Consider the following 16,095-nt stretch of genomic DNA (forward strand, 5'->3'; position numbering starts at 1 on the left):
AGTGTTAAGTTGGTATGGTTGAAAAGATCTTGCTCTTCAGCAGCCTCATCTATAGTGTTTTCTGTCCTCCTGCTCTACAGTCCCTTCCCCCTCTGCCACAGTTCTGAACGTTATTGTCTCATTTTTTTCACATCCTTTACATGGTAAACAACATCCCAACACAGAGAGACTATAGCATAAGAAGAATTACCAGAGAATTAATTAATTTGAATTATCCTAAAGTGATAAAAATGGCTTCCCTTGTGCTTCAGTGGTAAAGAATCCACCTGCTAATGCAGGACACGCAGAAGATGCAGGTTCAGTCCCTGGGTCTGCAAGATCCCCTGGAGTAATGGCAACCCACTGCAGTATGCTTGCTGGAAAATCCCATGGACAGAGGAACCTGGCAGGCTACAATCCATGGGGTCACAAAGAGTCAGACATGACTTAGTAATTGAACAACAACAGTGTGATAAAATATAGCATGTTTATTTTATTGCAATCATTATTTTCACTGATTTCAATTTTCAAAAAACTTAGACCAAAAATAATTTCCATTTTAATAGAATTTGATAATCACTTCTACGTGAGTGTGTGTTAGTCGCTCAGTTGTGTCTGACTCTTTGCAACCCATAGCCTATAGCCCACTGGGCTCCTCTGTCCATGGAATTCTCCAGGCAAGAATGCTGGAGTGCGGTGCCGTGTCCTTCTTTCCTGGGATCAAACCCAGGTCTTCCACATTGCAGGGAGATTTTTTACCATCTGAGCTACCAAGAAAGCCTCAACCACTTCTCTAGCCTACCTATAAAATACAAGTGGTTTTGAAAGAGAGTGTAATTGCTCACTGTTGTACAATAATAAGACAAACCCTTGTTCATTAAGAGATTTTGTGAGGTGAGGAATAATAAGCACCAATTACTTTACTACCCCTGGTAATTATAACTGGAAAATGTTCAAACGAACCTTGTGATACTCTTTTTTTTCTTTCTTTTTTGATGGACTCAGATTTTTAAAGAAGAATTTTGAGTTCAGGGAATTTTCAATTGATTACAAAAATATTATCTCCACATTGTTACTCTAAGGAATGTTGTTTATATTACACTAATACTTTGTGTGAAAAGGAATTATAATTTTTAAAAAGGGATATGTAAGTGGCAAACAACCAACTCCCTCATCCTCAAATCTTTATAAACAGAAAGGTTTTGTATTACTACTGAGTTCTTAGAAAAATCTTTGCTAGAGAATTCTAAATAAATCCTGATGCTTAATCGGCTTTGCCCTTGAGTTGCTTAAAAGCAGAGTGATCACGGGGGATGGTTGTTTTTAAAGCTGTTATATAGGCTTTTGGAAGACTGGTTCTTTCCAAGACCATGTGTCAGATGTTAACCCAAAATTCCTTAATGAAAATTGGCCCACTAGCAGTCCCTGGAAGAAATTAGTTCATTGATTGTAAGCTTCAGTGCCTTAAGAAACATGGAGGAAAAGAATGTTGAAAATGCTTTCACACTGATTTTTAAGCTAACATTGTTAACAACGTCTAATTTTCACCTTTAGCAGTTCACAGAGTGAGCCAACCCTGTGCTTTTTAAGTTAGGGGATAATTTATGAAAAAGTATCCACAAAAATTCAGTTTAATCCCAGTTGGCCTGTTCTAATAATTATGTTTTATGGCCTGTTCTGCTAATTGACATTCATTTTAAAATTCAGGACTCCTGCCCTACGTCTTTCATGTTCTTCATCACTCCCTTGTTTCATTTTCCATTTTCAGCAATACATTCTGCGCTGTCTCACTGATGAAGGTACTAATTTGGGTTCTAAGATACTTTTGTATACAATGCTGTGATTCGTTGAGGGAGAGTACAAAGATTAGAGGTAGTTAGTAGTAATAATAATCATGCATTAGTCAGTCAGAGGTCTCACTGTTGATTAGCCTTGCTGAACTTTCTATTCTAAATTAGATGGCTGCATAAGACGAGAACTTGGGGAGACTTGTCAGTCACCCGATTTTCATCCACCGCTTTCTCAATCTGAGAGTAGATCCCAGCTACAGCAACAATCTCTCCCGCTTTTGTCCAGCGTTGTTCTTCTTTCTTGGTCTCAGGTTTTTAAAGAGTGGTGTGGACCGACTCGGCTGAGCTTGGTGGTACATGTCTTGCTGGAAATAGTGCAGAAAAAGAGGCAGTTCTTTCAAAATTAATGTCTGAACTGCATGGCAAGCAGGATCATTTCAATGTAACTCTTTCTAAAATAGTCCTTGAACATTTGTGCAAGATGTGTTCCCACAAACATCAGGCACACTTAGAAATAAACTATTGGGGCATTTTAAACTGCCTTTTATTTATTATCTTACTTTAAAATGCTTTTCAGTGTTTAGAATTCTGCCTATTCATTATTCACAGTAACCTTCCATCCATGTATGTATTTAACAGCTCTGTTTTGAAAGTCTCCATATGCTCAGACTGGTGAGGTTCTGAGGTTACCTTGGTAAACAAGACATTGTCCTTTCCCTCAAGATATATAATATTCTGCATGTGATTTTTTTTTACCTTTTCTGTGAAACTTTCAAAGAAATTATAAAGCATCTTTTCGTAACTTTAGTTTAAGTCCCTGTACCCAACCAGCTTCATGCAGAAACCTTTATTTTATTTTTTAAAAAAGCAAGATAGAATACATTGCGTCTACTTTAAAGGATTTATTTACATTCCTCCATAATGTATTCAGCACAAGTTGATGGGCTAAGTGGCCAGTTATGTGCCTGGGGCACTTTTCTTGTTAATAAGAAAGATTTTCATATATATGTTTGAACAACAATTGATAAAATATCCATTTGTGCACCTATTTTAGATGATAGTATACAACTATATATACAATCACTGATAGACGGGAAAAGTGTTTATCCCGCTGAAGATTTTGAATTTCAGGTTCCTTGGTCTCATTATTGCCTCACATCTGTCAGTCAAACCACTGGCAGTTCTGCCTTCTTGAAGGAAAATCTTTGAGGTGTCCTGTCATTTGGACCTGAAAGGAATCTTAAATGTCATATTATTCAGCCCCTAAACTATTAGTCTAGGAAACATAAGCCAGAAAGATGACATGTTGTGTCTGATGCTGCTGTTGATTATAGTGAAGAAAGTCACCAACATGATGTAGCTGCATTCAAAACTTCACTCTTCCATATACCAGCCAGCCTTCCGTTTTCTTCACTTACAACAAATCACTTTAACTTCTGTGTGTTGATTTCATTACCTGTTAAAGTAATATAGCAAAATTAAATTTAAAAGAAAAAGCAGAATGAAAGCAGTGGTAATTACTGCAATATTTACTTTTTATCAACTTATGGTAGACTTACAAAATTGGATGCTTGTAAAGTATATCGCACCCCACAAAAATTAAGTGGTTGTAATGTGGTTGGTTGTCTGGCAGCAGCAGTTTGGTCTATATAACACTTAACTACATGCTCATCAAACATTGTTCATATGATATATTGTATGATTGTGAAATAACCATTTTACAAATGAAATTTTATAATAAACCCCTTTGCATATTGGGAATTTCCTGAACCAATGACCATTCCTTTCTTTTGGCTTATAGCTGTAGTATATTGGGTTTGTGGCTAACAGTCATGATACAGGCTCCTGGATGTCTTAGAGAGACAGTGGAGCAAATGAGTATGCCTGTATGTTCCACTGAATTTGTGTGAGATGCCACAATCTGCAGAGATCACCGTTCATTCCTATGGAATCACTGATGAAATATTTTAATTCTTACTTTAATAACTGAGCATTTACCATTTAGATCACATGCTGTCGTAGATAATATTATGATCTGAGAAGAAAAAATAAACCATTATTTGTGATTTCATTCCTCCTTAAACATAACTTGAAGCAGTAGGTTACCAGATGTGTCTATTGGGACCAAGAGTCCCATGAAATGGGGAACGTTAGATAAGGTAATTTCCAAAGTAGATAGTTCTTACCCTACTTCATTCTGTATTTATATAATATGATGTCATCAAGAATGTTTCAAGGTCAAAGACAGGAAAGTGAGCCCAAGACAGGTCATCAGACAGGGAGGTAAGATGAAAATTCATATATGAGATATAGAGTCAAGCAAGGCAGTGAAGGAGCCTGGGAAGTCAAGAATGAGAAGCACAAGAGTAGAAAGAATGATATGGTCAGTGGTTCTCACAGTTTAGGGAGCTCAGAAACACCGGGAGGCCCTATTAAAATAATAATGCTGGGCTCCACCCCCAGCGTTTCTGCTTCAGTAGGTCTGGGATGAGGTCTGATAATTTGCATTTCCGACAAATTCCCAGCTGATGATGCTAATCTGGGGATCACACTCTGAGAACAACAGTTGTTCAAGATGAATCCCAAAGTAAGTGATAGTGTCTCCAAGGATTTAATGAGCTCCAGGGATACTTGGTTGGGCAAACTCAGTTTGCCAAAGAGTTGGGGACAGAATAAAAATATTTTGGCTTTTTCTTTCATTTTAATTCACTTTTTTAAAAGCATCAAATTCATAACCCAAACTAATGACTATGTGAACCTCTTTCTGTATTAAAATGTAAAATAAGAACTTATATTCTTGCCATGTAAAACATAAGTCAAAATTATTCCTCTCTATGAAAAATGATATATTTCATATTTTTGTAGTTTAACAACTCATACAGTGTTCTGGTTAAGAATGTGTGCTCTGAATATAGTCTGCTGCTGCTGCTGCTGCTAAGTCACTTCAGTCGTGTCTGACTCTGTGTGACCCCATAGACAGGAACCCGTCAGACTCCCCATCCCTGGGATTCTCCAGGCAAGAACACTGGAGTGGGTTGCCATTTCCTTCTCCAATGCATGAAAGTGAAAAGTGAAAGTGAAGTCACTCAGTCATGTCCGACCCTCAGCAACCCCATGGACTGCAGCCTTCCAGGCTCCTCCGTCCATGGGATTTTCCAGGCAAGAGTACTGGAGTGGGGTGCCATTGCCTTCTCCGCTGAAGATAGTCTAGGGTCAGATATTGATTTCACCACCTGCTTTGTGCCCTGAGGTCATAAGTTTCTTGAACTCTCTGAGCCTTCTTTGCGAAGTGGGGATATTACTAATTGCATACAGTTGTTGTCAGGATTAAATGTAGTAATGAATTTAAACAACTTACTGGAGGAGCTCCTGACATACTGGGCTAGTTATTATTGGAACACCAAAGTAAATGCCTTCATTGAGGAATGTGACTTTGTATATAACACTTCGGAGTTATCTCAGGTTTAACCTGATAGGTTGCTCTCTGTATCTATAAATCATCACAGCTCTTCTGCCAAGAATAGCCCTGAGTTTGGCATGAGGTTATAAATTATATATAAACAATGTGATTCAGAAGTCAAAGTGATTATAGATAGCAAAGGATCTAAAATTGCCTCTAGCAAATTTCAGGCTAAGAAGGAAAACTACCTTCTGTTACAGATAGATAGAGCATCAAACCTGGGACCAGTGCATGGGACATGACCGCAGAGCTGGTGCTCTGGTCTCCTGGTCGAGAGGCTGGGACTAGGGACGTCTGCTCCTCTAGCTATCTTTGCTCTTCCTAAGGCTGTCTCCCACACAAAAGCTAGCCAGGCAAGCACAAAACACTAAACACTGAATTAGTCAAAAAAAAAAAGGAAATAAAAATTGAAATTCCCATCCATATCAGAACGTTTGTAAAAGGGAGAGAAGCCTTTGCATCTCACATGCTGATTCCTTGTTCATCCCCTTTGTCTTATTTTGGAAGCTTTAACAACCACCCTCCGCAGCCCAATCTTTCAGTGGTTTCCACCAGCAATTTAGGCCTCCCTGACCAGGCTCACTGAATTATAGGCTTCGGAGTCAACTCTCTGTGGGAGGACGCAAATAGACTGTGGCTGCAGTTCTTCTTACAGAGGGGCCTAAAATGTCAAAATCTAAAATGCAAAGAATGCTGGACACTGGGAGATAGGAAAAATGGGCCCACTGAGCAGTGCAATTCTCATACAGGCCACCTGCAGTTAGGTCAGATGTCACTGGTTAAGAGCCCAGGTCCCAAGACTGAGCTTCAGTCACCTGCTGAAAATTGTGAGGTACCCAGGTTACCCATACTCCTTACCAATTCACAGTTAAACCGAGGGCTTCCTATAAGCCCCTCAGATTTGAAAATTTGCTAGAAAAACTTATAGAATTCAAGAAAACACTGTAGTTATAATTACAGTTTTATGATAAAGGATACAAATCAGGACCAGCCAAACAAAGAGACACTTAGGGAGAGGTCTGGGAAGGTTCAAGCATGAAGCTTCATGTCCTCAGGACATGTTACCCTCCCAGCATATGTGTGTGTCATGAACCAGGAAACTCCCCCAAGCCACAGTGACCAGAGTTTTTATGAGTTTCATTCTATAGATATGATTGATGGGCTCACTGGCAATAGGCTAAGACTCCAAGACACCTTACCTCAGGGAGGTTGGGAAGTCAGACTGGTGTCAGAGCTGAAAGTCACGTGTTTAGTCTTTCTATCATAGCCAGTCCCCACCCTGAAACTACTTAGGGGCCCACAGTGAATCACCCCCATCAGCATAAAATCAGGTTTGACCCCAAGGGCCTACTATAAATAATAAAGACACTTCAGAATTCTAAGGGATTAGAAGTTCCCTTTTAGGAACCCAGGACAAAGATCAGACAAGTTCTTTATTATACAATATACGGAAAATAGAATTAGAATTGGAACTATTTTAAGTCAGCAACAATGAAGGCCAAAAATTATGATTTTTTATGAGGGAGAAACAACTGGAAAATGCCATTTGATTAAAAAATACATGGTCATTAAATATCATGAGAGTCTTTAATTTGCTTTTCACTCACTTGTTTCACTCACTCATTCATTCATTCAGCAGTATTTATTGAGTACCTCCTGTGCTAATCATTGAAGATATACTGTTCCTCTGTCAATGAAAAAAAAAAATGTATTTGTACAGTTGATCCATGAACAAAGTGAGGTTTAGGGATGCCAGTACCTTACCGGGGCTTCCCCCTGGCTCAGCAGTAAAGAATCCTCCTGCAGCGCAGAAGGTGCAGGTTTGATCCCTGGGTCAGAAAGGTCCCCAGGAAAATGGCATGGCAACTGTTGACTAACAAGATGCAAAGTGAGACTTGCAAGTTAAGTTTTAACGGGGCAAAATGAAGACTGCAGCCCAGGAGACAGCACCTCAGATACCTCTAAGGAATTGTTCAAAAAAGGCAGTGGGGAAGGTCAATAAATAAGACGTTGTGAAGGGGGAATTCAGAGCAGTCAAGTACTTACTTTACAAAAGGTTTTCTGTTAGTCACAAGAAGCTGATGTCACCATGAAGGGATTTAGTGCTTTTCTAGATGTGAGGAGATGCATGGATTGGGATCATGAAATCAGTTTCTGAAAATATCTGACTATCTAAAGACCTGTTCGCCAGTTTCCCTGGAGCACAGAGTGCCTCATTGTCCACCCTGAACTGCCTTCAGGGCATGTTGAGGGTCAACAGCTGCAGCAGCACAGGATTCAGTCTCTGCAGAGGCAGGTGGCAAATGCTCTTGGCAAACGCCAACTTGTAGTTGACACAACCCACTCCGGTATTCTTGCCAGGAAAATCCCATAGAGAGAGGAGCCTGGTGGGCTACAGTCCATGGGATGGCAAAGAGTCAGACACCACTGCGCAACAAAGCTCGTGCACGTGCACACACACACCCTACAGTCAAAAATCCACATATAACTTTTGTCTCCGCCCCCACAACCAAACTTTACTCATACTTCACTGTTGGCCAAAAACATTACTTTTTTTTCCCCTTCTTTGGCTTTTGTTTGTTTGTTTGGTTTTGAGCTGTGTTAGGTCTTCACTGTGCCATATAGGCTTCTCTAGTTGTTGCATGGGCTTAGTTACTATGGCATGTGGTATCTGAGTTCCCTGACCAGGGATTGAACCCATGTCTCCTGCATTGGAAGGTGGATACTTTATCACTGGCCCACAACAGAAGTCCCCAGAAGCCTTCCTGCTAAACAGTTGATTAACATATTTTGTATGTTATGTGTATTATATATTCTACAATAAAGTGAACTAGAAAAAAGAAAATGTTAAGAAAGTCAACAGAGAAAGTGCATTTACAATGTTGCTGATGAATTTACGGTTCTTGCTTTGTCATGAAAGGATTCAGAGATGAAGTGATAGTAAATGGATGTCTTTAAAGGCAAACACACTTTGCAGAGTGTGGGCCATCTCAGAAAGCAAGAAGAGAGCTTCAGTATACAGTGTGGATACTTTTTGTGGACTGGGTAATTTCATAGGCTAATCAGTGGGAGGATTATTCCAATTATTTGGGGGAAGAGGCAGGGATTTCCAGGAATTAGGTCACAGCACAATATCTGACCTTTTATGGTTGGCCTCAGAACTGTCATGGTGCCAATGGGCGTGTCATTTAACATGCTAACAAGTGTGAGATGACGTGCTAGGTCTACTGCAAGTTGACACTTCCAACATCTTGGACAAAGTTAGTTCTAACCAGTCTTCATCATGGTTATATCATGCCCTGCCTGCTTCCCCCCCTTCCCTCCTGTTTCAACTGTATGTGTGTGTGTGTGTGTGTGTGTATATATATATATATATTTATCAAAAAAAAATTCACAGACCCACACAGTTCAAACCCGTGCTGCTCAAGGGTCAGCTATATTACATGGAAAAAGGAAAGATGAACTATTTGAAATTACTCGCTCATTTTAATTCCAATTGAAATGAGTCTGAGTTCTGAGATGATCGTTAATTTTGCTTGTCAAAAATAATGTTAAGAGAGCTCCCAAAGTATCAAATATTAGGAGTCAAGTCTAGATTTATGAAGAATTGAGGAGACAGGAGTAGTAGAAAAAAATATGGATGTTGTTTGTTTAACCACAAAGCTGCCATTTGGCCTTAATGTTTTTAAACAAAATCAAGAAGTGCTTTGCAATGTGATGTGTTTTAAACTGTTCTTTTTTTGCTTTCCTGTAATTGGAGCAACATACTAATTTCTACAAGTTGTGACTACTAACAGAGAGCAATCACCTCACAGACTTGTACCGAAGAGACGAGACCATCCAGGTGACAGGACATGGCCACGTGCAGAGTCCCCGCTTCCCAAACAGCTACCCTCGCAACCTGCTTCTGACCTGGCGGCTCCACTCCCAGGAGAAAACAAGGATACAGCTAGCCTTTGACAATCAGTTTGGATTAGAGGAAGCGGAAAATGATATCTGTAGGTGAGTGTGAAATGAAATCCATATTAGGGTAAAATTCCAAGGTGAAGAAAAGATTTAAAACATTGCATCAAAGTTCTCATTTGGGCCCTATCCAAAATATGTGACTTCTTTTGCAAAAAGCCTTTATGTCCATCCTAATGTACAACATAAATTGAAGCACAGTCTCTATGGAGGCCTGGTAACCTGGCATGACTCACAGAAGCGCACTCCTGCAACTGGCAGAGCCAGGCTGTGTGATTTCCAGAGAAGGGGGATCTGGGTGATTCTTTTTTCTGGACCAGGCCTAGAACCATCTTTGTGAGCAGCTGGACACATCTGGTCTCCCAGGTCACCAGCAACCATGTCCCATGGCTCGGGTGCGAGCTTCCCAGGACTTGAGGAGTGTACCCGCTGCTGGGCTCCAGGAACTGACCCAGCGCTGGGAGAGGGTGATGGCGAGGACCCTGCCAGGCCGTTACCTGAAATAATAATTTTAAGGCCTCAGATACGTGTAAAAAGAAAGAGAAGGCAAGCTCCCAAGGCCAGTGTGCTCCTCCTCAGAGGTCTGTTTCTTCCTGCAATTTTGGGGTCAGCAAAAATGAAAGCTGCACTGAGATAGTCTTCTCCCTTTTGAGCATATTTTTCAGAGCAAGTCTTGGCTGCTGTTCTTCAAATTGTCCGCTCACAGCATCTTATCCCCTTAATTAACACGTGTAAGATGCGGAGGATTTTTTTTTCTCCCTGTACTTTATTGCGTGCACTTGTTCTGCATTGCCAATGAACTACAACTAAAGTGCTAAATCCTTTCAGCAGGTTTATTTTACTTTTAATAATAAAAATCAGGTGCCTCAAATTTGGCTGTCCTGTGTTGCATGTTTATTACGCTGACAGTTTTTATTATGTTGCTATTTTTTTCAAGAATAATAGCACTCACTATTACTATCTAGGACCATAGAGGCTAAAGTATGCTGGAAAGTAAAGATGAATACATGCAGGAAGAGCCAGTTAATATTTACAGAGAGAATAAGCTTGAGGAGATCTTGTGTCTTTTCAACCTTGAAAGGGAGAATTCATTTTCTGTGCTTAAAAAAAAGGGAGAGAGAGAGAGATCATGTAAACAAACAACAAGGCCAGTGTTAAAAGATTATTAAAGATGATGTCATTGAAGAGATACTGGTCTCCACTCCCGCGCAGGGTTTTGATCTGGTAGTGACTAAACCCTTTGGGCGTCCTGACCTTAAAAATAGGAGAGGAAATTAAGGATGACTTTTCCCCCAATTGTTGGTCATTTGCTAAGTGGTGTCCAACTCTTTGCAACCCCATGGACTGCAGCACACCAGGCCTCCCTATCCCTAACCATCTCCCGGAGTTTGCTCAAATTCATGTCCATTGAGTCGGTGATGCTATCTAACCATCTCATCCTCTGTCGCCCCCTTCTCCTCCTGCCTTCAATCTTTCCCAGGATCAGGGTCTTTTCCAATGAGTCAGCTCTTTGCACCAGGTGGCCAAAGTACTGGAGCTTCAGTTTCAGCATCAGTCCTTCCAATGAGTATTCAGGGTTGATTTCCTTTAGGATGGACTAAAGGATCCCCAGACCATTCATCAAATCAAGTTGCTCCTAAAAATTTATAGAGGGAGGTAGAGAAGTAAGAGGTAGAGGAGAAAGGAAGAAGGGGAAGAGATCAGGACCCTCCCTGAAAACCAAAATGGAGCTTTGAGAATGAAAATTGTGCTAATAGGTTATCTAAAAAACAAAAGTGACCTCTTGTGTTATTAAAGTTTCAAGTATACTTTTGCTTAGTGTAGTGAATATGATTCACATACATTGTATATAAAATGAAATGAAGTTGTTTCTTCCCATCAGTTGCAAAACTTCCTTGATGTCTACATTGTAATATTTATTGTTCTAATGATGATTCTATCTTAGTACTTTTCACTTTCCAACCACCATATATCAAGTAGTTAATTTTCATAGTGCTCAAGAGATATTCAGCTGGTAAAATTACATAAACCTTCTTATTTTGTTCATTAGGAAACTGAGGCAAAGGAAATAAAGGCCCCACAGACTATTTTCAATGAAACTGAGTCAGCATTTTATTATGCTTACCTGCTTCTTAGATCACCCTGCCCCATCCAATAAGAGCTCTGAGGTGTATGAAGACTAGTTAAACCGTATTGGGTTTTCTTCATATTCAGATGTGATGGTTCTCATGCTGACTCCTTTTGGTAATCATGACAGGAAAATATAAAGTAGATATGAGACTTCTGCCACTGTTCACCCTGAGTGTGTGCCCTGAGTGTTCATCGTGTGCCCTGTGACTTTAGCATCTGAAGTCATATGGGGAAGGGGTGACTGAAGGGTGGGGCGCTGAGGACCAGAACTGAAAGGCACACAGTTCAGCTCTCAAGTAGAATGCTTGAAGATGTGGGGTATCTCAGAAGAAGTGATTCTGTCTCTGAACGTGTTTTACTCTGCAACAAAAGAGTGGAATATTGTGCAGGGACTTTGAGGATCTAATGGCTCCATGGAATATCTAAAATGCCTCTCCTGTCTTTTTCAATCCTGCGATTCTCTGTTTCTCTGACCAGTGTCAATGATGAACCCATGGTCTTACCCTGATTCACACACAGCCCAGATATGTTCAGTACTGGCTAGGGCACATCACTGCTAAAGGCATGTGCTTTTGATTATGATAAATGTCATTGTTTATGATATAATTCTTCCAAAAGATAGGTTCCACAAAGAGAAAATAGTTGTTTATTTTATAATTTTACCATTTATTTTCTACAATGAAATTGTTGATTTTTCATGCTGTGTAGGTATAGACCATTTCCTTTCCTACATAAATGCTGGATGTGGTAAATTAATTCCAAGTGGGAATTTGTTTAAAAATTTGATATAGTAAACGTGGGTATATAATTGAAGCTACAGGCTTACCCAGTGGCTCAGCGGTAAAGTATCCGCCTGTAATGCAGGAGATGCTTGTTCAATCCCTGAGTCAGGAAGATCCCCTGGAGGAGGTCCTGGCAACCGACTCCAGTATTCTTGCCTGGAGAATCCCATGGACAGAGGTGTCTAGAGGGCTGCAGTCCATAGGATCAAAGAGGGGACATGACTGAAGCAGCTGAGCATGCACGCATGCACACAACTGGAGCTACATCTCCTAAAACATGACAAGAGATTATATTTATTGGCTTCTCCAGGAAAACCTTTATAAGCTAGATGCTCAGAAAGTAGTCTATTTTGATTTTTGACAATTTAGGAAGAGTTATGAGGCTTCCCAAAATATCAATAACCTCAGATATGCAGATGACACCACCCTTATGGTAGAAAGTGAAGAGGAACTCAAAAGCCTCTTGATGAAAGTGAAAGTAGAGAGTGAAAAAGTTGGCTTAAAGCTCAACATTCAGAGAACGAAGATCATGGCATCTGGTCCCACCACTTCATGGGAAATAGATGGGGAAACAGTGGAAACAGTGTCAGACTTTATTTTTCTGGGCTCCAAAATCACTACAGATGGTGACTGCAGCCATGAAATTAAAAGACACTTACTCCTTGGAAGGAAAGTTATGACCAACCTAGATAGCATATTCAAAAGCAGAGACATTACTTTGCCAACAAAGGTCCGGCTAGTCAAGGCTATGGTTTTTCCTGTGGTCATGTATGGATGTGAGAGCTGGACTGTGAAGAAGGCTGAGCGCCAAAGAATTGATGCTTTTGAACGGTGGTGTTGGAGAAGACTCTTGAGAGTCCCTTGGACTGCAAGGAGATCCAACCAGTCCATTCTGAAGGAGATCAGCCCTGGGATTTCTTTGGAAGGAATGATGCTAAAGCTGAAACTCCAGTACTTTGGCCACCTCATGTGAAGAGTTGACTCATTGGAAAAAACTCTGATGCTGGGAGGGATTGGGGGCAGGAGGAGAAGGGGACGACAGAGGATGAGATGGCTGGATGGCATCACTGACTCGATGGACATGAGTCTGAGTGAACTCCGGAAGCTGGTGATGGACAGGGAGGCCTGGCATGCTGCGATTCATGGGGTTGCAAAGAGTCGGACACGACTGAGCAACTGATCTGGTCTGATCTGATGAGGCTTCCCTGTTAGCTCAACTGGTAAAGAATCTGCCTGCAATGCAGAAAACCCCTGATCAATCCCTGGGTTGGGAAGATCCTCTAGAGAAGGGATAGACTACCCATTCCAGTATTCTTGGGCTTCCCTGTTGGTTCAGATGGTAAAAAATCTCCCCACACACTGTTTACAATAGCTAGGACATGGAAGCAACCTAGATGTCCATCAGGAGACAAATGGATAAGAAAGCTGTGGTACATATACACAATGGAATATTACTCAGCCATTAAAAAGAATGCATTTGAATCAGTTCTAATGAGATGGATGACTGGAGCCTATTATACAGAGTGAAGTAATTCATAAAGAAAAACACCAATACAGTATACTAACACATATATATGGAATTTAGAAAGATGGCAACGATGATCCTATATGAGAGATAACAGAGACACAGATATAAAGAACAGTCTTTTGGACTCTGTGGGGGAAGGCAAGGGTGGGACGATTTGAGAGAATAGCATTGAAACATGTATATTATCATATGTGAAACAGATCTCCTGTCCAGGTTCGATGCATGAGACAGGGTGCTCAGGGCTGGTGCACTGGGATGACCCTGAGGGATGGGGTGGGGAGGGAGGTAGGAGGGGGGTTAAGGATGGGGAACATATGTACACCCATGGCTGATGCATGTAGTGGCAAAAACCACTACAATATTGTAAAGTAATTAGCCTCCAATTAAAAGAAAAAAGAAAAAGAATCTCCCTGCAATGCACAAGACCTGGGTTTTGATCCCTGGGTTGGGAAGATCCCCTAGAGGAGGGCATGGCAACCCATTCTAGTATTCTGGCCTGGAGAATCCCATGGACAGAGGAGCCTGGTGGGCTACAGTCCATGGGGTCACAAAGAGTCAGATATGACTGAGCAACTTTCACTCACTCAAGGAGGATAGGCTGAAAGTGTATAAAAGTTTTTCCTCAGAATAGATTGTTGAAGTTTGAATTTGAGAAATCTAATCCAAGAACTGGTTTTTCTTCTAAACTTCATTTCAGATAATAGGTCATAAGAAATCACATATGTTAGTTTTAATTTCTCAGTGAAAGTATGAATTTCAAAGTCTATTTTAATCAAAACTTATTTATGTTAAATTGGTAACAGGTATGATTTTGTAGAAGTTGAAGACATATCTGAAACCAGTACTGTTATTAGAGGACGATGGTGTGGACACAAGGAAGTTCCTCCAAGGATAACATCAAGAACAAACCAGATTAAAATAACGTTCAAGTCTGATGACTACTTTGTGGCTAAACCTGGATTCAAGATTTATTATTCTTTTGTGGTAAGTAGCTTAACCACCCTATGATTAAAAGCAGACACTGGTTAAATGAAGTTTAGAGATCATTTTCTGTGATTAAATTCAGTGGTGTGAAACTGAATGGTATTAATTGTCTGTGGTATGCTTTGTCCCTGCTTTGTGGCCAAAATGTTAAAACTTTCTTTAGTGAGGAATGCCATTTTAGATCTGTTCAATCAATGCTTGGGGCCCAAGCATTTTGAAAGAAAGCACAGTGAATAGAAAAAGTAAAATTGTTTACAGTAAAGCATATACCATTTTCCCTTTGATTCAGCAAAATAAATGTACAGCCAAAGAGAAGCTTTGTGATATTTGAGAAATTGTCTATGTGATTCCAATCACAGAAGAGTTCCAATTTTAGTTTAAATTATGACCCAAATTTGGGAATGACCTATGTTATAATCATAGAACCTCAGAGTTAGCAAGCATCTTAAAGACTGGAATATAATTCAGGACCCAAAGGTTGATTTTTGCTTACTCTACCCATGTTTATTTTTGCTCTCACGTCTGCTTAAGCACCTGGGCAGCCATTTTAAACTTTAAATGCTTCTGTTAGAAGATGTTCAACCTCATATTGACGTATAATCTACCTTGTAGTTAAGTCTAGTTGTTGGGTCATACATGGTCATGGATCTCCTTTACTCAGTCATTCATTAGTAAAACAATATAAAGTTCCTTGGAGGAGGAAATGCCAACCCATGCCAATATTCTTGCCTGAAAAATTCCATGGACAGAGGAGCCTAGCGGGCTACAGTCTGTGGGGTCGCAAAGCAACTGAGCACATGCCCACACGTAGAGTTCCTGCTTATTATCAGACACTCTGATAGGTGTAGTAGATAAAAGGCAAGCAAGAAGACAGGGTCCTTGAACCTCCTGGAGTTGATAGTCTGGTGGAAATGACAGTTAAAAAGCAGTAACAACTAATGATGAGTAATGAGACAGAAGGACTGGGTGTTAACAGATGAAGCGCAGGGAGAAGTTGGGATAATTTTGTCTATGTGTTACCTTTGCTGCTGCTGCTGCTAAGTCACTTCAGTCGTGTCCAACTCTGTGCGACCTCATAGACGGCAGCCCACTAGGCTCCTCTGTCCCTGGGATTCTCCAGGCAAGAACACTGGAGTGGGTTGCCATTTCCTTCTCCAATGCATTAAAGTGAAAAGTGTAAGTGAAATCGCTCAGTCGTGCCCGACTCTTAGCTACCCCATGGACTGCAGCCTACCAGGCTCCTCTGTCCATGGATTTTCCAGGCAAGAGTACTGAAGTGGGTTGCCGTTGCCTTCTCCTATGTGTTACCTTTAGGATAGATTAAATATCTCTGAATCCTTGGGTTGTTCATAGCATATTGCCTCTTGCTCACCTGGCAGCATCACTAACTCTCATTCAGTTTATTGCTACCCCTTTTCAAAATGTGGTTGCCAAAATGGAACATAGTACTACAAATGGAGTCCATTTGTGGGGGTTTTC

General features: G+C 40.6%; 1 protein-coding gene and 1 long non-coding RNA gene across 4 annotated transcripts in view; one reads left to right on the forward strand and one right to left on the reverse strand.

The window, feature by feature from the left end:
* Positions 1–16,095, forward strand: part of PDGFD (platelet derived growth factor D) — a 283,416-nt gene that overhangs the window by 176,005 nt on the left and 91,316 nt on the right. The window contains exons 2-3 of one of the 2 annotated variants that reach the window (XM_055547475.1): positions 9,045–9,231; positions 14,436–14,616. In XM_055547475.1, coding sequence (XP_055403450.1) covers positions 9,045–9,231; positions 14,436–14,616 — 368 coding nt within the window. Of the gene's footprint in view, positions 1–9,026; positions 9,232–14,435; positions 14,617–16,095 lie in introns of both variants that reach the window. The other variant, XM_055547474.1, reaches the window with a different exon arrangement.
* Positions 1,660–4,171, reverse strand: LOC129628059 (uncharacterized). Of its 2 annotated transcripts, XR_008702713.1 has the most exons (4): positions 3,956–4,171; positions 3,768–3,804; positions 3,121–3,225; positions 1,660–2,134 (listed from the first exon to the last, which is right to left on the reverse strand). It is a non-coding gene; the product is annotated as an uncharacterized LOC129628059 (long non-coding RNA). The 2 variants fall into 2 exon arrangements; XR_008702712.1 differs by lacking the exon at positions 1,660–2,134 and having other exon boundaries at positions 2,696–3,225.

This window comes from Bubalus kerabau, chromosome 15 (assembly GCF_029407905.1).
Source record: "Bubalus kerabau isolate K-KA32 ecotype Philippines breed swamp buffalo chromosome 15, PCC_UOA_SB_1v2, whole genome shotgun sequence".
Classification (NCBI taxonomy): Eukaryota; Metazoa; Chordata; class Mammalia; order Artiodactyla; family Bovidae; genus Bubalus; species Bubalus kerabau.